General features: G+C 50.2%; 1 protein-coding gene and 1 long non-coding RNA gene across 6 annotated transcripts in view; one reads left to right on the forward strand and one right to left on the reverse strand.

Annotated features, from left to right (window-relative positions):
- The window catches only part of RASSF4 (Ras association domain family member 4), a 35,322-nt gene extending 21,661 nt beyond the window's left edge, over window positions 1-13,661 (forward strand). For 3 of the 5 annotated variants that reach the window (XM_065520668.2, XM_005565101.5, XM_005565102.5), the window contains exons 4-11: window positions 1,482-1,624; window positions 2,983-3,074; window positions 3,763-3,920; window positions 8,218-8,319; window positions 8,607-8,658; window positions 9,878-9,999; window positions 10,840-10,937; window positions 12,208-13,661. In XM_065520668.2, coding sequence (XP_065376740.1) covers window positions 1,482-1,624; window positions 2,983-3,074; window positions 3,763-3,920; window positions 8,218-8,319; window positions 8,607-8,658; window positions 9,878-9,999; window positions 10,840-10,937; window positions 12,208-12,268 — 828 coding nt within the window. In that variant the 3' untranslated portion in view covers window positions 12,269-13,661. Of the gene's footprint in view, window positions 1-1,481; window positions 1,625-2,830; window positions 3,075-3,762; window positions 3,921-8,217; window positions 8,320-8,606; window positions 8,659-9,877; window positions 10,000-10,839; window positions 10,938-12,207 lie in introns of all 5 variants that reach the window. The other 2 variants (XM_074001519.1, XM_074001520.1) reach the window with 1 other exon arrangement.
- Window positions 13,662-16,608: 2,947 nt separating this feature from the next.
- On the reverse strand, window positions 16,609-19,801 carry LOC135965084 (uncharacterized). Its single transcript, XR_010577944.1, has 2 exons — window positions 19,444-19,801; window positions 16,609-19,330 (listed from the first exon to the last, which is right to left on the reverse strand). It is a non-coding gene; the product is annotated as an uncharacterized lncRNA (long non-coding RNA).
- Between the last annotated feature and the right edge of the window lie 11 nt (window positions 19,802-19,812).

Consider the following 19,812-nt stretch of genomic DNA (forward strand, 5'->3'; position numbering starts at 1 on the left):
TCTGTGGATGGCAGGATGTCTGAACCCAGAAACCCCATTGCTAACTTACCATGAAATCCACATTGTGCAGGGTCTTCCTGAGTGCCGCCAGGGATACGAAGAAGTTTCCATGGCATCCCTGTTCTCACGGGGCTTTTAGTGCCAACGAGGAGAGAGAAATGGGATTTGTGAATCTAAAATATGGGTCAGAAATACTGCATGATTCCTTTATATAAGGAATCTAAAATAGGCTCATAGAGGCAGAGAGTAAAAATGGTGGTTGCAGGGCCTGGGGCAGGGAAGGAGGAAGTGGGGAGTTGCTGTGCAACTGATATAACATTTCAGCTATGCAAGATGAGTAAGTCCTGGACATGGGCTGGGCAACATTGTGCCTACAGTGAACAATACAGTATTGTGCACTTAACAGTTTGTTTAGAGGGCAGTTCTTATGTTAAATGTCCTTACCACAATAAAACATAAATAAATAAGAAAATTAAATGTTGATTGAGATGGCAATGGGAGAATGATATTCCAAGTTAGTTGTGGAAAGACTAGTGTCAGAGCACATTAGGAGTGTGTAGCTTCAAGACCGCGGCTCTGGGTAGAGGGCAGCCGAGGTTGCTGGCAAGAATTCTGGCAAATGACTCAGCTTGGCCAGGCTTAAACGCACAGAGTGACTGGGATTGGCACAGAGGCCTGGCGTGGTCTCGCAGAGACAGAGGCCTGGAATAGGTCAGAGGCACTGAATCAAGGGCCCAAGGGGTGCCAACCAGCACTAGCAAGGTGCCTGCAGAGGACTCTGTTGATTAGGGCCCCAGGTTGGCAGCAGGAGAGGAACCATGTCACCTGCAGACTTAGGGACACTGAGGCAGGTTGGGGACATGGGATGAAGGCTGTTGTAGAAATTCTGGCATGGGATATAAGGTTAGTGATGTCTAAGCAGTGGTGAGAAAAGCAAGCCTCTCTGTCAGCCCTGGCAAGTCGACACTGCTGCTTTCGGGAGGCACCAGGAGAAGGGTGAGGCTGAGACACAGCTAGGACAGAGAGTGCCCACTTCTGCTCTGGTGGGCGTGGGACCCTGCAGGCCTGGTGGCACAGGAACTGGTGGCACAGGACCCCCCTCCCAGGTGCAGTGTGGGCAGAGAGGTCCCCTGCTTGGCACAAGCAGACAGACTGTGCGTTCCTGGAACCGCTTCCTCACTGCAGTGTGGACGTGTCTGCCGGCCAGCAGCTGGGTTCCTGTGGGACACCTGACTCAGCCCACTGCGTTCCGGGCTGTGTCCCTGGCCAGGCATGAGCTGAGCACATCTCAGGCTTCCTCCCACAGGGCCTGGTCACACGCCTCAGGACACGTAGTGGCTGATGGTCCTTCCCGAGGGGATGGGGCCACTCAGGAGGAGGGATGGTGCAAGGCAGAAGTGTCCAGAGCATCCCATCCCTAGGGGGCACAGGGAAGGTGGGCAGCTGCTTTGGGGGAAGGGCTGATGTGTGGACCCCCACAGGAAGAAGGGACTCTGATCATCGAGGGGCTCCTCAACATTGCCTGGGGGCTGAGGCGGCCCATCCGGCTGCAGATGCAGGATGACCGGGAGCAGGTGCACCTCCCCTCCACCTCATGGACGCCTGGACGGCCCAACTGCCCTCCGTGAGTACCCGGTGGCTTCTGTGACACCTGCTCAGCCCAAGCTCCCTGTTTGGGGTGTGGGTTGGGGATATCCCGAGCCTCAGGGTGGGAGCCCTGTTCCCTTATGGGACACTGGCATGGGAGGGTGACCCAGCCTCATCGCCATGCCCCGTGACTGCCTCAGTCCACAGCCTCACCCAGAGTGGCCTCTCCCTCCCTCCTGGAGAATGTTCCAGGCTCCCATGACCTCCATTTCTGTTTCTCAAACTTCCTCCAAGCCACCTTGCTGGCAAGAAGGGACGACTACAGCCAGCAGGGCTCCCAGCACCTGTGCAAGCTGAACATGTCTTGCCGTCTCTTGTTCTATCTTAAAAATGCACACAAATTTAGCCTCTTACTACTCTGTTTTCATTTTAATGTCAAAAATTTTAAAATAAATTTGTCAGAATTTCACATTAGATTTGTTTAATATCAGAAAAATGTTTCCGTCAGGAGGAAATGGTCTCCTGCCTGCCTTACTGTTTAATGCACATTTATCTCCTCCTCAGCCCACTCCCAAAAGACGCAGTTAGTAGCTGGGCCTTGCCTGCTTCTCCAGTAATAACTCCTGTAGAGAGCACACATTCAGAGCTTTACCCCCTTCAGATTTCACATAAAACCCATGCTGTGACAGCACTCACCACCCTGACAGCCCTGGCACATCCCTAGGTGTCCCGTCACTCAGCGAATTCTGAGCCACACAGAATTAGATCATAAAGTCAGATTCCTTAGGAAGGCTGCAAGTGTGACTCACATGTGCCCTTCCTTGAGGTACAAGCAGTCACAGACAGCAGTCGCGGCTGGTGCCCATGTGTTCTCCAGGATCCCGTCTGTCTTCTCCTCCCCAGGTTCCCCGGGCTGCAGGGCTCTGTCCCATCATACTCACTCCTTCTCCAGCCCAGCACTGGCTGCCCTGGCCTGGGGTTCATCCTGCTAAGAGGCCTGGAGGTTGGGCCCTTCTAGGTGGCCCCTGCCTGACACCCCACCAGGCCTTTGGGAAGCCCAGTGAGCCCGTTTGGCACACAGCTGCTGGCCTGGCTAAGCCTGGTGCCTAGGAATGTGCAGGCCCTAACTGCGTTCATGCATCCATGTGTCTGCGTGATGCAGTCCAGCACAAGCCCTCAGGCCAGGCTCACTTCCGTCCAGCAGATGCTGGTGGAGGCCTCTGCTTTTCTTTTATTGTTTCAGACTGACTCTCTCGGTTTGAAATCCAGGCCTCACCTCAGCCTGCCATGCTTCCCGCCTGTGTCCTGCCCCAGGGGCTGCTGGTCTCTTCTCCTTGGCCTGAGCTCCCTTTCTCTGCCAGCAGCCATCTCAGCACCGCAGTTGTCTCTTTTCAGAAAGGAGCCATCGCCCCAGGACGGGAACATCACAGCCCAGGGGCCAAGCACTCAGCCAGTGCACAAGGCTGAGAGTTCTACAGACAGCTCAGGTAAGCGGAGCCCACGAGCTGCCCAGACCCTGCCTCATCCAGGGTAGGAGCAGAGGGGCTTGGCTCACAACCACAGTCTCCGAAGGACAGCTTTGTGCCCCAGCAAAAGAGGGGCTTCACCTGCTGGACCCCTACCCAGGTGCCTGCCTCTGAGGCGCTTTGCCCTCATTCTCGCTCCTCTTTATGGAAAAGTGAGCAGAGGTTTGGGAGGTGACAGTGTAGGGGTGGCCTGAGTCCCCTGCCCTATGTGTGCTATGGGAAAGGAGCATCCACAGAGGGCGCTGCACCCTCCTGGCCCCTCGCCTCCCTCTGGGACCTCGTCCTCATCCTCTGTACCTGCTCATGCATCCTCTTTGTGCCCCTTCCCTTAGCACTCTGAAGGGCCTGTTTCAGAGCAGGGGCTCAGAAGACAGGGCTGGGGCCACCAAGGACCTCCGTGGGCACCCTAAGATAGAGACCAAGAGGGGTATGGCCATATGACATTGTGACCCAGGATACCCTGTCTGGGTCTCACCTTCCTATCTGCAAGCTGGGAGTATCCAGCCTCCAGTCCAGGAATGGCCCTCACGTCCCCATCTGCCCCAATGCACATGACCACAGAGCTCTAGGGAGCCAGACCTCCTGACAGCAGGCAGTTGCTCTGTCAGCATCACCCACCCTGCCATTCTCTCATCCATTTCTCATGCAGGGCCCCTGGAGGAGGCAGAGGAGGCCCCCCAGCTGATGCGGACCAAGAGCGACGCCAGCTGCATAAGCCAGAGGAGGCTCAAATGCCGTGCCCCCGGTGAGGCCCAGCGCATCCGGCGACACCGGTTCTCTATCAATGGCCACTTCTACAATCATAAGGTGATGCCCCAGCCTGGTCTGTCCCCTGGGTACATGGGGAGCCAGCCCTGAGCACAGGCACAGCAAGCACCATGACCTGTGTGGGGGCTGCTGGCATTCCTGTGCCCTCAGGAGGAAAAAGCTCCTGCCAGGTTGCATCCACATAACAGCCCCGTTTGTGACCTATGCATTTTCCAGCACATTCTCACTGTCAGTCCATCCTCATAAGTCACACAGATTTCTGGCAAGTAAGCGAAGATGCCCTGGGCAGACAGTAACGCTGAATGTATCTTCAACAAGGGCGCTTTCTAGGAGGCTTCCCCCCGAACGTGATTGGTTGATCCCTGGGAACACTGTGTATCGAGCCATCACTCACACTGAATAATTAAGCAGGGGTGTGCCCAGGGCACGTGTGTCTGTGCCCCAGAGAACCTGGACGACCCCAGATTCCCACCATGCAGCCTTTTGTCTAAGGATGCATTGTACTGACCTCAGGAAAAGCTTTCCTTCCCCAAATTACATCATTCTATAAACAAACTGAACTGTAACAGGATAAGTTGATTGTTACTATAAATAGAATGGTTGGCTGTCTGGGCAAGGCCCTGGATGGAGCGTCCTGTGACAAGCCACATACTACCCGCATCACTGGGAAATGCAAACTGAGATTTCCAGTTGAAGCAGCTGCCCTTCTTGATAGAGGATGACTTATGGCAGGGAGGGGGCCCAGGGGGAGGGTCTCAGGGTTTGATCTGAAGCAGCAGGTGTCCCAGGTTAGGCCATCCAGGGGCCATTCAAGCCACACTTGGGGTGCCCTGGACTTTGGAATGAAGCCGAATTCTGCTGGGCAAGCTGAAGGGACCCTGCTTTAATCTCAGGATCTCCCTTCCATCCCCTGCTAGGCTTGTGGTGAGTGAATGAATGACAATAGGGTTGCCTTTGCTAAGTCCAGAAAAATCCAGGACTATTCCAAAGTAGAGTTTCCCGAAAGAGTAAAGGGGACCCAGGGTTGAAGTTAGGCAAAGATTAACAACGGTGTAGATTAGCCCAAGGACACATAACATGACTTGAGTATTCTTTAAATCTTGTTCCAAAAGGGGTTTAGTGTGTAATGTGTTGAGTACCCATTGTTAGCATTCAAATAAAGATTGATATGCTAGTTTAAGGAATTACTCAAAAATTTTCCAAAATATATGCATAGTTTAGGTATTTTCCAGTTCTATGTTCCTTACCGAAAAAAAGCCAGGCAGGGGGGATTCTTTTGCTCCCCTGAATGGTGGGGTTTAGCATTGGTACGTTCGCTTCTCCTCGAAGGGTCTCATTCATCACTAAGAAGTGTGTCTGGCACAGTAAACCTTATTGTAGTGATTGCCAGTGTCATAGGAACACCATGTCCTAAGCACTCCACAGCCTTTGAAATGAACAGTGAGGGTTTTCATCGCAGCCTCTCATTTCCGCCTGAACCGCACTATCAGGAAGAGCTGCTCAGCCAGACGACACGGGGTCTCGGCCCGTCACCCATTGAGGGCAGCTTTTCCTCCTAGTGACAGATTAGCCTATGGAATGTGCATCCATTCTTCCAGAAAAAAGTACTGCTTTCAACGACAGGGAATAATATCGTAAGCATTTGGGACATCAGCTCCCCCATCTTCTGGGTGAGTAAGGGGAGTCCCAAAGAAAATCACTGTACAAGAAGCCCTTTGTCACTACGCTCAACATCCAAACAGAACTAATGTCCTTAGAAATCAGGACACAGATTCCTTGAGTCAGAGGCAACAATTGAAAAATAAATAATTCCTAGCATTGAATTTCTGAGATAGTTCCAGGTTTTGTTTCTTGGAACTGTGCACTATTACTTCACTCGGTCATTTTCCAAAACTGTTGTGATTCCCAGAAATGTTGGTTTTATTTCCAGACTGGGTAAAACTTTGTAGCTGCTTCTACTGCCTGACCTGTTGGATTCCAAAGCATTTTGTTAGAGAGAAACCATTTGTGGTTAGAGATGAGAAAGTAGCCACCGGGCCTTTTTTCCTACTTGGAGTTGGTTGGTATCACCTTGAGAAAAGGCTTCATGCAGAAGAAACACAGTGTCTTGTTAACAAGAATTTTTGTGTTTTTGAAATAGCCTAACTCCTCTCTTCCACATTTCTTTCTTTTCTTTTCTTTCTTTCTTTTTTTTTTTTTTTTTTTGAGATGGAGTGTCACTCTGTAGCCCAGGCTGGTGCAGTGGCATGATCTCGGCTCACTGCAACCTCCACCTCCCGGATTCAAGCGATTCTTCTGCCTCCTGAGCAGCTGGGACTACAGGTGTGCACCACCATGCCTGGCCAATTTTTGTATTTTTTGTAGAGACGGGGTTTCACCATATTGGCCAGGCTGGTCTCGACCTCCTGACGTCATGATCCTCCCACCTTGGCCTCCCAAAGTGCTGGGATTACAGGCATGAACCACTGCACCTGGCCCTCTCTTCCATATTTCTTTGGACAAGAAGGCCTAATCCCAGTCCTGGCTTTCTGTGTAACTGAGTCACTCTGCACCTCAACTAGAATCAAGCCGGGGGAAGCAGATCAAGGTTGAGTCTCACTCTGGCACAGCATGCTTCATTTTATTGTGCTTCTTGTTACTGTACCTTGCAGATTGTTACAGATGGAAGGTGTAAACATCTGCATTTTTTTTTTTTTTTACTACACCCGCGTTTTCTGCAAATTGAAGGTGTGCGGCAACCCTGTGTTGAACAAGTCTGTCGGTGCCGTTTTCCAACAGCGTGTGTTCACTTTGTGTCTCTGTGTCAGATTTTTTAGCAATAAAGTAGTTTTAATTAAGGCATGCATATTTTTGAGATGTAATACTATCTCACCCTTAAGAAACTACAGTATAGTATAAACATATCTTGTATATGCCCTGGGAAACCAAAACATTTGTGTGACTCACTTTATTGAGATGTTCGCTTCATTGTGATAGTCTGGACCTGAACTCACAATGGCTCCCAGATGTGCCTGTACTTATCAGAGCAGGGACCAGTGGGGGATACTGAATAGGTCCTCGAGCTCTCTGAGCCTCAGCTACCTCCTTGGGAAAACAGAGCTAGGATCTCAGAGGAGGAATATGTGAATCTAAACTTGAGTTTGAAAAGCAAGGGGAGGTTCACCTGCAGAGAAGTCACATTCGCTGGGAGGCACCAGCACCAAGGGGGTAACATGTAGGTTTTCAGGAATCATGGAATCCTTTGAGTCAGGGCTCTGTCTTTTCTAGATGAGTGACTCTGAACAAGCTGGGTAGCCTCCTAAAGCCTATGATTCCTTTCTAAGAAAAGGGAACTGGTTATAGGTGCCTCAAAGGGTTGTTATGAATGTTAAATCAATGATCGTATGTAAAATCTTGGGTGTTTGTATGTAAAAGCTAGTGTTTATTGAGGACCGACCTATTTCCTTATGTGTCAGGCAGAGTCCTGGTTGATTTCATATATGGTGTCTCTTAGGCAAAGGCAAGATACCTGCAAAATATAATGTGCCCCCGCCGCCCCCCAGCCAGATTGTGAAGAAGCTCTATGACTGGAGCACAGGGTGCTTGTTAGGCAACCATAGTGTCATACGCACATGGCAATGAGAAGAACTACAGATGATATTGCACAGGCCCCAGGAAGCCTTCAGATACTTTTAGATCCATGCTTTCAAACAATGCTTCTCACATTAAACTGCACAGATTGCTTGGCCTTGTGTTCTACAAACGCGAACTCCGATTCAGGTGGTGTGGAGCAGGGTAGGAAAGGGAGCCGAGACTGTATGGATGCAGCTGGGCTAGACCTCACTTGGAGGTGCATGGGTTTTAGAAGTCTGTGCCTGTAGGCAAGCGGTGCAGAGTACAGATTAGAGGGACTGAGACCAGAAGGGAACAAATTGGAAAGCTGATGGGGTGTGACCAGTGCCTCTGCTAGGCACCGCTGGGAGAATGAAGAGGAGGGTACAGACTGGGGAACTTTCAACCTTAGAATCAACAGACACCTGGTGACTTGATCAATAGAGTGAAGGAGAGACTGGTTCCCCCACCCTTGTGAATGACTTCCACGGTCCTGGTTCCTCGGGTCCAGAGAGCTGGCCCTTCTGGGTGTGTAGACATCTTCCTTAGGCCTCTGGAAGGCGTGCACTACTACAGCTTCCCGGAGTGTCCCCCAGGTCTGGGAACAGCTTGTGTGTGCATCAGCGTGAATGGACAGGCACAAGTGTTCCCAGCGTCACCTGCTGCCTGGGTCTGTTCACCATCGTGATGTCAGCCCCTTGTCCCCTCGGGGCCTGCCCTGATCTTCTCTCCCTTCCTGGTGCAGACCTCCGTGTTTACTCCGGCCTATGGGTCCGTGACCAATGTGAGGGTCAACAGCACCATGACAACCCTGCAGGTGCTCACCCTGCTGCTGAACAAATTTAGGGTAAGCCTGGCCAGGAGCGGCCTTGCCCCAGGATGCCAGTGATTTGCTGTTCTGTTGGGGGTGGGGTTCTGGGGAAAGTTGCCTGTGGCTCCTGGGCAGAAAGTTTAGCAAGGGTCCCTCTGCTGAGCTTTTGACTCTCAGATTTCAAGCAAGAGGGGTTTGGGAGAGGGCAGGTTCCTTGTGGCTTGTGTGTGTGTTACTGGGGGTGTAGTTACTGTCAGGGGATCCTCTCAGTTCTCTCCCATCTCAAAGCACTGTGATCTGACTTCCTGTGACTGCCCGTGCAGGTGGAAGACGGCCCCAGTGAGTTCGCACTCTACATCGTTCATGAGTCTGGGGGTAAGTACCTGCCCCACTTCTGGATCATAAAAGCAAAAGGTCTCTGCCTGTTCAGCAAGCCCCCTCCCCACCAACCACCGACCGTACTCCCTCCCAGACGGGCTCTGGGCTGGCTTGCCTAGTGGGCTGGGGCACACTGTGCCTCCCAGTATGAATATTTCTCCCCCATCCAAAGCCGGGCACACTATAGAAGCCTTAAGAAAAAGAAAACATACTTTTGGCTTCAAATTTAAAGCACATTAAAATGTTCTTGGATTTTCTAGGTCGCTCAGTACATTAAGTTTAATTCTTTCAGGATTTTGAAAGAGAATCCCACCAAGCTGTAGGAAGCCTCCCTCTCCGCCTCTTCCAGTAAATGGATGGGTCCCTAGCTCACTGGGGCTGAGTCAGGAAGGGTGGGGTGTGTGTCACAGTGCATCAGGCCCTGGCTCTCCCATCTCAGCTTTTCTTTCTCCCACCCCCTCAGATCTTGTTTCTCTTCAAGCTGCACCTTTGCGGAATGACACTGTAGGGGAGGAAAAATATCTTTTCCTTCTACCCATTTAGGTTCATTGGCTGAGGCCCTGTATTTAGATTAACAAAAGCCAGATTAAGGAGAAGAACAGACAGAAGTTTGTTAACACTTGCATCATGCATGCCCTTTGGAATATCCAGGGATGAGTGGTTAGAATTTGGGCTTAAATAGCATATTCACAAAAGAGCAGTAAGTTTTTAGGGAAGTGACAGGACAGAGCAGAAGCGCCTGAGTTTCTGGGGAGGCGAAGGGCCGGAAGGCCACTGCACGGGGAGCTGTCGTCCCACGGAAAGGCTTCACCGGGACATGCTGTGCAGGTTCCTCTGGTGCCCTCTCCAGACTTAGGAGGGGCTCAGGTTGTCTCTGGTGATTAACTCCATCCTTCCCTGGAGAGGGGCAGGTGCACACCTTGACAAATTTATGTCCTGCTTTTCAGCAAATAGGGGAGGGCAAAGAGCCTCACTTGCATCTTCTTCTTCTCAATTGCCAGCTGCTCCATTTAATCCTTATGCCAAAGTGGCAGATTTGGGGGCCCTGTTCTGCCTTCCTTCAGCATGAGCAGGGATCTCTCAGGGCAGTGCTATTAGAGAGGTCTGTGTTCTTAGGGTTCCCTTTGCCCCTAGACGTGCATTTTCTATCAGTTCTTAATCTGGAACAGAGAGAGGTGACTAATCTGCCGTGATTTTTGTAAACCATCTTTTTCAGAGCGGACAAAATTAAAAGACTGCGAGTACCCACTGATTTCCAGAATCCTGCATGGGCCGTGTGAGAAGATCGCCAGGATGTTCCTGATGGAAGCTGACTTGGGCGTGGAAGTCCCCCATGACGTGAGTGGGGGCTGAGGCTAGGGAGGCCTGCTCTAGGGTGAGGGGCTCTTGGGTGACGAGGCCTACCGAGGACTCCTGGCCAGAGCCCTCTCAGGTGATGTCTCCAGGAGCTCCATACCCTCCTGAAGGGCTCCCAGCCCAGCACAGGGAGGCACCAGCCCTCCCTCTCCCATCAGTGACCGCCAGCGCCAACAGCTTAGGGAAAAGAAGAATTTGAGTCCTATAAAACCATGGCCCTGTCCTTTTCCTTTCAGGGAAGTAAAGTCTTTTCCTTCATTGGAATGTATTTTGTTGTCATTATGTGAGAGACCTATGCAAAGGGTTTTTAACTAGGCCCTACCTTGCACCTGTGGAAGACAGGGAGCTATTTAAGTCTTACCAATAGCCTGAGTTCTGACCAGACAGTGAGTGCATTTCCAAACTCCTCTGCTTAGAAGACGCTTACAGGGTTTGAACCTCAGGTAGGAGGCCCAGTGACCCCATATCCCTCAGGCTGCTGCAGTTGCATTCCATTGTTAGAAACAAAGGTGCTCCCACCTCCCTACCCCCCAGCCCAGAGGGCACCCGATGTGACAAGGCTGCTGTACTGAATGCTCTTCCTAATATTCAGTTTAATATTTCCTCCCAGGGATAACAGTTGCCTTTGAGATAATAATAGGCTCCTGTCCTGGCATCTGTACACAACCCAGCAGTGTGGGAGTGGGGTGGGAAAAGCGGCAGCTCCTTCCATGGATACAAGATGTTGGCTGGATGGGCCCCTGTGGAAGCCTTGAGGAAAAAAAAAAAACATACTTTTGGCTTCGAATTTAAAGCACATTAAAATGTTCTTGGATTTTCTAGGTCGCTCAGTACATTAAGTTTGAAATGCCGGTGCTGGACAGTTTTGTTGAAAAATTAAAAGAAGAGGAAGAAAGAGAAATAATCAAACTGACCATGAAGTAAGCAGCACTGAAACAGCCAGTCATGAGTCCTGAACATCAGGGCAGGTCTGCAAGGCACAGCACCAGTGCCAGCTGGGAGGTCTGTCTCCTCCATGGGCACCGGTGCCCTGGCATGGGAAGGCCTGCTAACCCTGGCTCTCTGGCATCGCCCTCTGGCCCCCTGCTTGGTATTGCCACCACGCTGGGGTGACAGCTTGCCAAAATGGTGGGACGCAGCCCTGATCACCCATCCAGCCTTGGCATCCTCACCAGCATAGGCATGAGCTGCAGAACACCTGGCAGGAGACTCAGGCAGGAACCCAGGTGGGCGCTGGGTCAAGCTTCTGAGGTCTGCTAGTGATGCAGCTCCAAGGAGCAGGCATGCTGAGGCAGACTTGGCCTGGTCGGGGCCTTTCGTCCTAGTGGGAATTCTGAGCCTTCTCCAAAGTGGCAGATGTTGGAACTCCCAGCCTCAGCTGATGTTTTCAGGTGCAGAGGGCCAGTTCAATGAGAAGGTGAGCAGGTGTCACCTGCCAGCTCCTGGGGACACCACGCCAGGGTCCGGCTGCATGAGGTTAGCCAGGCTGTAGTCCCACTGACGTCTCCCCCTCAGCAAAGTGAACTGTGGCGCAGGACTTGTGGAGGGCACCCCACCCAGGGCTGGCAGGGAGGCAGCTAGGAAGGAAAGGGCAGGAGCTCACTGAGAGGGCCTGGGGTGGGTGGGAAAAGGATGGCTATTAGCTTCTGGTTGAATGGCCCACGGAAAGCCACATCCTCCACAGGCTCCTGTCTGTGCAGCCAGACCCCACACAGACAGAGGAGACCAAAGTCAGAGGGAATCTTCCACTCTGCAGTCGGTCCTGACCCTGTAGGATTTGAGAGCTGAAAGGGATCTGGGGGTCAACTAGTGGGTCCACTTAACGTACAGAGTGGACACTGAGGCCCAGCACAAGGAAGGTTGCCGCACAGCTTACGGCATAATCTGGGCTGAAACATGGGCTTCCTGATCTCTGCCCTACCGCCCTGTCCACTCCACTGTGCTGTTGTCTGTATTAGAGTCTTTGCAATAGAAATGACAACACTCCGCTTTGATGCTCTGTGCAGTCCGCAGCCCGGTTTCACTGCTCCTCATGAGACGTAGGCCACAGCCTTCCCTCTCTCTGGCAGAGGAGAGATGAGGCTGCTGCAGGGATCTCCTGAGCTGGCCATCTGCAGGTCCCTCGCTCTGCTGCCCACCTCCCTGCCCTGTCCAGCCTCAGTGAGTCCTCTTGGCGATGTCTCCCTCCAGGTTCCAAGCCCTGCGTCTGACGATGCTGCAGCGCCTGGAGCAGCTGGTGGAGGCCAAGTAACTGGCCAACACCTGCCTCTTCCAAAGTCCCCAGCAGTGGCAGGTGCACACTGAGCCCTGGTGGCTGGCCCCAGCTGGTCACATTGACTGATGGCCACTGCCTGAGGAATGGAGCGCCTGTGCGTCTACCTGTCTGAAGCCTGAGCACCATGATTCCCACAGCCAGCTCTTGGCTCCAAGATGAGCACCCACAGGAAGCCGACCGAGGCCTGTGGGGCTAGGAACTTGCTGGGTCAGATCTGTGTGGCCAGCCCTGTCCACACCATGCCTTTCCTGCACTGGAGAGCAGTGCTTGCCCAGCCCCTGCGGCTTTAGCTTCATCCGCTTGCTCAGTGCCTGTCCCGGAGACCCTGTGGATCCACAAGCCCCTGTCCGCTTCCTTCATGTGAGATTCTTGTCTGCCCTCATATCATGCTGCCCCGCAGGAACACTGTTGGGAAAAGCAGGGCCTGCCAGCAGGTATGAGATCTAGCCTGCTTTCAGCCGTCACCTCACCACAGCGTCCCCGGCTTCTAAGCCTCCAATGTCACCCTGTGAGTCTGGCACAGCTCAGCCCCAGCACAGAGGTAAGACCAGGAATAAGGCCACAAGTATCTCACTTTCTCTGCAGAAATCAGTCTCTACTTCATCAGAGAGACCTAAAGGGATTCTTAGAAGGAGCTTGCTGCAAGAAACACGGCCATTCAGTCACATTGACGAGGGTCCACATGGCATTGAGAGGTTGCTGCCCTGTGTGGATGAGAGTCCACGGCTGCCCAGCAGCAGCTCCGGAAGGCAGTGTTCAGCCCCATCACCACTGTCCAGTGGGTGCCTGTGTACCTCTTGCCTTTTCTGGGCTTGTGTTTCTCTCTTCTAGTGGGTGGGGATGACTTTCAATACTTCCCCGGAAGGAAGAATGATAAGGAGAAATGTCTGTTTTGAGGAAAGGGCTTTGAATTCCCTAGGGCCAGATACTGAACAATTTGTGTTTGTGACTGATGGAGAATTTCAGGAATGAATGAGACAGCCTTTGCGAAACTATGCAACAGTTTACATCAGTCATGTGAAGTATTTGTCTAAAACAGAGCAAACTGAAGACCAAATTAGTCTCCTGTTGAGGTCCATGGATGGCAGATTTAAAGGGAAGAACCACAAAGGCTTGCAAAGATAGGAGAAGCTCCATCTCTAAAGCATGTAGAAGCTCCTTACGGGTGCCCATCAAGAGCAGAGCTTGGAAGCCACCATGCTGTGCGGAACTGTTTGTCAGGGCAAATGTCACAGCAGGATTTCCCCAACCCAGCTCCATCATCACAGACACAGCTGCAGGGGAGGCCTGTTCACTGTTTTGGCGACTCTGCTCCTTTGGCAGCATAGATCCTTAGGTGCTCAATAAAGGCGTGCTGTATTGAACTGAAGAAGTGAGAACCAAGCTTTCTTTTTTTTTTTTTTTCTTTCTCTGCATCTCCCCTGACTCCCTGCTCTAACTTCTGAAACTCTTATCCTAAACGATGTGTGGCAGAAGAGCCACAACTTGCTGCTCTAGAAGCCGACATGACTCCTTCATTTCTGTGCATGCCCTGAGGACTAGGGTGGTGCCTGAGGAGAAGCTGCCATGGAACATGCAGGCGTCACTGGTGGGAGCCTACAGTGTCCTGGATGATGAGCAATAGAGTCACCCTGAGCCACAGAATCTTAGCATCAGGAGGGCCCCAAGAATCTTCCAGGCTAGGGGCTCAGGTGGGATGGAAGCAGGGCCTAGGAGAGGGTACAAAACAAATCAAACAGGAGCTCCCAGGTAACTGCACTCCCAAGCTATTATTTACAACCTCAGGTGTAGGACAGCTCCTGTCCCATTGTTCAGCTGTAACTGAGTGACTGCCTTGTGCCAGGCCTGTGCTCAGCCCTGGAAGCACAAAGATGGAGCCAGTCTGTCCTGTGTCTAGGGGTCTCCTCATCAGGAGAAGGCGGCCAGACACTGGGAGGGTCAGGAGATAGCTGAGCAGTGAGCCGGCAAAGCTTCTGGGAGTGAGGTGAGGCCGAGGCAGAGTTGGCTAAGAAGTGCATGTGGTGTCACACGTCAAGATGCACCTGCCAGCCAGGAGCAGGCCAGGTCCTGGCACACAGGAAGCCAGTGGAGCAGGAGACCCTCTCTAAGCACCAGCCTGTTTGGTTGGTTGGTTTGCTTTTGCAAGTTATTACAATATTACTTAAGACCTTTTTGGATAAGTGTCACTTTTAAGGTAGGTGTTATCCATCTAATTTCTGAACATTACGGGTCAGAAAAATCACTAGCAAGTGGCTCAGAAAAAGGGAAAAGGTACACTTCTGCAATCAGCTGAGGAGTTCACACCTTTTTTTTTTTTTTAATCAACATGATATTTGCTGTTCAGAGGCAATCTGAAAAGCTGCAAATTCAGCTCACCTCAACCCCATAATTTCAAAGGTTAGAGGCTGGTCTCTGTGGTTTCCTACTGGTTCCTGTGGGGAGCTCCCGCTTTCTTTCTCCATAGGGCTTAGGGTATTTCTCATATGCCCTGTTGGCTACCTAGTGTCTCAGGTAATAAACATATTCGAAGATAAAGCAAAGATCCCTATGGGAGAGTGTTGTCTCCTAAAATAGGAGTGTCTTGCCAGCACAGGCCTCAAGAACCAGAGAGAATAATAAACAGCACAGGATGAAATCAGCATGATTGCAAAAGGACTAGACTCAGGAAAAACAAGTTTGTTTGCCCAGAACAAATTACCAGAAAGGATCAAAAACATCTTGTTTTTCCTCGGTGATAACCACATGCTACCTGCTTGGAATGTTTACCAGAAAATGGAATAAGACCTTCCCACTGGCAAAATAGAGCCAGGGTTCACCCAGGATACATCTGGCCCCTTAGTCCCATGGAAACAAGGCCCAAAGCATATCCAGTCTGACCAGACGATTTGTGGAGAAACCAGCAGTGCAAAATGTGTCCCTGGTGTGTAGGACGCAGGTGCCTTGCAGCTGCGGAGGGGTAGCAGGATATCCTTGCCAGGTGCAGTGGTGGGCAGCAGCCCCCTGCCCTCAGTTCCTCAGTGGTGATCAGACAGGAAGCTTGGTCGATCAGAGCCAAGCAACTGAGTATAAAAACAGCCAGATGCATGGGCTATATTTAGGCCCTGAGAGCTGCGATTGTTTGGGGTCAGGCTAGCTGCTCACATGCCCTGCCCGAGACTCATGTTGTGCAGGGTGGGGCCCTGTGCCCTCCTGGTCAACTTTTAACAGAGATGTTTTCTCAGACCTAGGAATGGGAATTCCCAGGATTTTCTTTCCCAGAGAGTCCAAAGGAAACAGAAAGCCAAGTCTCAGGCTTGGTGGAAAGAACCATTGTTCAGGATCCCTGGGCTGAGAGTTCTTCGGACCACTCTAATTACTGCACATGAGCCACACCTGTAACTGCCTTTCTGGCACTTGAGCTGGGGATCCATGTTGCCAAACACAGACCCAAGGCAGCAGTGGTCCCTGCTGAGACAGCGTGTGTGTGTGTGTGTGTGTGTGTGTGTGTGTGTGTGTAAGCCAGTGGGGTGCAGGAGACAAAGACACAGGAAAATGAAACTGTCTTGCCAGGACTTTGCTCACCCCAGAAGACTCTTCTTCCTAGAATGAACCCTTCAAATACCACTGGGCTCAGGGGCACACTGGCCCCTGCTGGGTAGTTTCCCAGAGACACCCCGGCCACTAAGGGATCTGGCCTCTCTTGGGCCAGAATCCCAGAAATATGTGCAGAACGATTCCCAGACTGTGTCCACTCCCTGGCTCCCACGCCCTTGTTCCCTTTCTCCCTTGTGTTTTGTAAATATCATGTGTGACCATTTTCAATAATTTGCATACAAATTGCCTAGAATTCCATTTGGGAGATACACTGTTATAGAAAGGTTAATAGGCTCTGGAGCCAGACTTTCTGATTTCAAAGTCTGTTTTTGCCACTTATAAATGTGCATGACTTTGGGCGAGTTTCTTGCCTCAATTTTCTCATCTGTGAAATGGGGATTCTGTGTGGAAGAAAACTCAAAGTGCTTTCTACTATTCTTTCACTCAGCAGCAATAATCACAAAAGACTTCTGTGATCAAATGGGGTGGGGAGTTCTCCCCACACACCAACCAAACAATCATTTCTGCAGGGACACCAGCTGGGTGTCCTCTAATTCAGTTTTGACACTATCTACTTGAAGATAGCATCACTTCTCATAGGTTGAGGGCTCAGTCCCATAAGGTGATCTCCACCCGTCCCATTAGTTACAAGCCTTGGCTTCTGGAACTTGTGAACTACCTACTTTAAATTCGGATTCCTATGACCCCCTCCTTGGGTTAATTTGCAAGAGTGTTCACAGAACTCAGCGAAACACATTTCCTGGTTTATTACAAATGATATTCCAAAGGATACAGAAAAAGAAATGCATAGAGTGAGGTATGAAGAAAAGGGTGCAGAGCTTCCATGCCCCTTCCCCTTTGCACCCCCCAACCCCAGGTGTCACCCTCCAGTAACATCCATGTGTTCAAGTATCCAGAAGCTCTCTGAACCCAGTCCTTTTGGGGGCTTTTAGGGAGACTTCGTAACATAGGCATGATTGATTAATTCATCAGCCATTGGCAATCCACTTCACCTTCAGTTGCCCTCCTCCCCACATGTTGATAGGGTGGAGCTGAAATTGCCATCCTTTTATTCCTGCCGTGGTCTTTGCAGTGACCAGCCCCATCCTGAAGCTACCCAGGGGCTGCCAGGCATCAGTCAACTCATTAGCATATAAAACGACATCACTTTGGAGATTCTAAGGATTTTAGAAGTTGTATGTCAGGAAATGGGTAGAAGACCAACTATTTATTTCACAATATCACAGGATAATAACAATTCCTATCTCTTAAGGTTGGTGGAGGTACATTAGTCAACTTTAATGCAATAACACCACCAAGAATCTCAGTGTTACAAGAGCATTTGTTTCTCTAACGTTACGTGGAACTGTTGTAGCTACATGTGAGCTTCTGTGGCTCTGCTCCATGTGTCTTATCATCCTGGGTCCTAGACTAAAGGGACAGCCCCTACTTGGGACATGCTATTCTCAAGGCAGAGGGAAAGAGCAGAGTCCTGGCAGAAACACAATGACTCGAAGCTTCTTCTGGGATGTGGTGTACCCCTTGCATCCAGTCACATGCAGTCGGCCAATTCAAATCAGTGGTCAAGTCAACATCAGTGGGATGGGCATGTGGTTCACAAGGAGGCACCGGAGTCACACCACAAAGTGCAGGGACCAAAACCAGAGAAGGTGGAGCAAACTCTCAGGAACAATCATGCCTCAGGGATCTCACGTGAGATCCTCAAATGCTGCAAACAGTGTGCGGCACACAATAAGCACTCAGTAAGTGTTAACTATTATTATATTAATAGCTAAGCTGAAGGCATAAAACCCTACCTGCTTTCTCTCCTTGTCTTTTTCCCATTCTCCTTTACCCTCCTCTCCCTCATATCTTTCTCCGGCTCTCCCTCCTCTCCATCCTTACTGCCTAGGACTCTGTCCACACTTAGAGACACACACCCCTTTATTTCCTGACTTTTATTTCTCTCTTTTTAAAAAATCCATCCTTGTTTACGCGATGCTTTAGTCGACATACCTCTGGGCCTTCTATGGCTGGCCCAGTTGTTTTCAGGTATAGGAAAAAGGGATAATCCACCTTTATGTAGACATGAAAAGAGTTAGTTTTAATTAGTAACTACCTTACTAACAAAATGGTTTTTTAAAATTATCTTTTTATTTTAGTGTACATAGAGCAGACACTCCCAACAGGTCACGTTTGCTCCTGACACTTTTCCTAAACCATTTCTACATATCTGGCCATTGCTCTTTACCCCCAAACTCTCCAACCACCAGCATCAACCAACTTATAATAATTTAATAATAAAAGTAACAGCAATGACTGTCATTTCTTCTGTGTTATACATTGTGCTAAGTGCCTTACATTATCTCATTTAATCACTGCAATAGTCCAGATACTCTCTAGATTGTGAGTGGAGCTTCTTTGTCCAGACCTCATTCAGCTTTGTGCTTTGCCATATGCAGAGACAGCTCCCTACAGAGCAGAAAGCCTCAGCTTAAGAGAATGAACCTGTGACTTAGTTTAGCCTCCACCAACAACCCACTGTATTACTTCAGGCAGGTCAGCCTCTCTTGCCTCAGTTTACTGATTTGCAAGACAGATATGATCATCTGTGCTTCATGATACTATGGTGAAGATGAGTAACCAGAAGACAAGATGTAAAAGCACTTTGTAAACAATAAGGCATCTTATAAATTCATTCATTCAACAAATATTTACTGAGCGCCTGTTCCCTGCTGAGCACTGTTATTAGCACTGCAGACACAATAAAGAACTAAAGAGACAGATCATGACAGGCATCGTGTGCCACTGCAAGGCCCCTGACTTTGCTGTAATAAGTTGGGAAGTCTTTGAAGGTTTTGAACAAATGAATGACACGATCTGACTTAGGTTTAAGAGGATTACTCTGGGGCTGTGAATAGACTGTAGGGCAACCAGTCAGGAAGCCAGTATAATAATCCAGAAGGTGGATGAAGGTGGCTTGGTGGTTATAGCAGTGGAAGTGTTGAAAGTGGCTCGATAATGAATATATTTTAAAGATGAAGCCAACAGAATTTGCCGATAAATCACAGGTGAGTTTTGGATGAAAAAAAGAAGCGACAACAATGACATCAAGGTTTTTGGCCTGAGCAACTGGAAAGATGATGGGATCTTCAACCATCCCTGGGAAGAAGACTGTTGCAAGAACAGGTTAGGTAGATATCAGGAATTCATTTTGGGGTATGTTAAGTTTGGGATGTCCATTACACATGCAAATGCAGCTATTGAGTAATCAGTTCGATATACAAGTCTAAAGTTCAATAACATTCACGTCCCACGGTCAGACTGGAGTTACCAATGCGGGAGTCTTCAGCATGCAGCAATAGCATTGGAAGCCAAGAGGTGGAGGAGTTCCCCACGGAGTGGGGGAACTCGGAGGTCAGCTGGTCAGATGACTGAGCACGGCCAGGATGGCTGAGGAGGAGCCTGGAAGGAAGAAGAACCAAGAGAGATCATTACTAATGAGCAACAAAAGGGGTGTGTTGAAATCAGACTTTGGAACCATAAAGAACCACTCCAATTCTGGGTCGTCCGCTTACACACGGTGAACGGAGCAAATTTCTTCTCTGAGCCTTGGTTCCTTTCCTGTAAATGGAGTATAACCGCTCCCATCTTACAGGTGCTTTTCGGTGATAATTAAATTAGGTGACTTCGTGAAAAGTACCAGGCTCTCAAAAAGCTCAGTATTTGTAGGAAGTATGCAGTTTCTAGGTTGGAGAAGCCGGAGTTTGTTTTCAAAAGCCTCGACCACACACAAGGGCGGTTACAGCTCCTGAGGTCCTAGAGGGTCACAGGACGCCTTCCGAGTCGGGGCGGGGGGAGGAGAAAACAAAACCACAAGAAAAAACGAACAACGCTTTCGGGTGGGTCCGGGACCATAGAGGGTCGCTCCGCCTCATTCCTAGAGC

Source organism: Macaca fascicularis, chromosome 9, assembly GCF_037993035.2.
Source record: "Macaca fascicularis isolate 582-1 chromosome 9, T2T-MFA8v1.1".
NCBI lineage: Eukaryota > Metazoa > Chordata > Mammalia > Primates > Cercopithecidae > Macaca > Macaca fascicularis.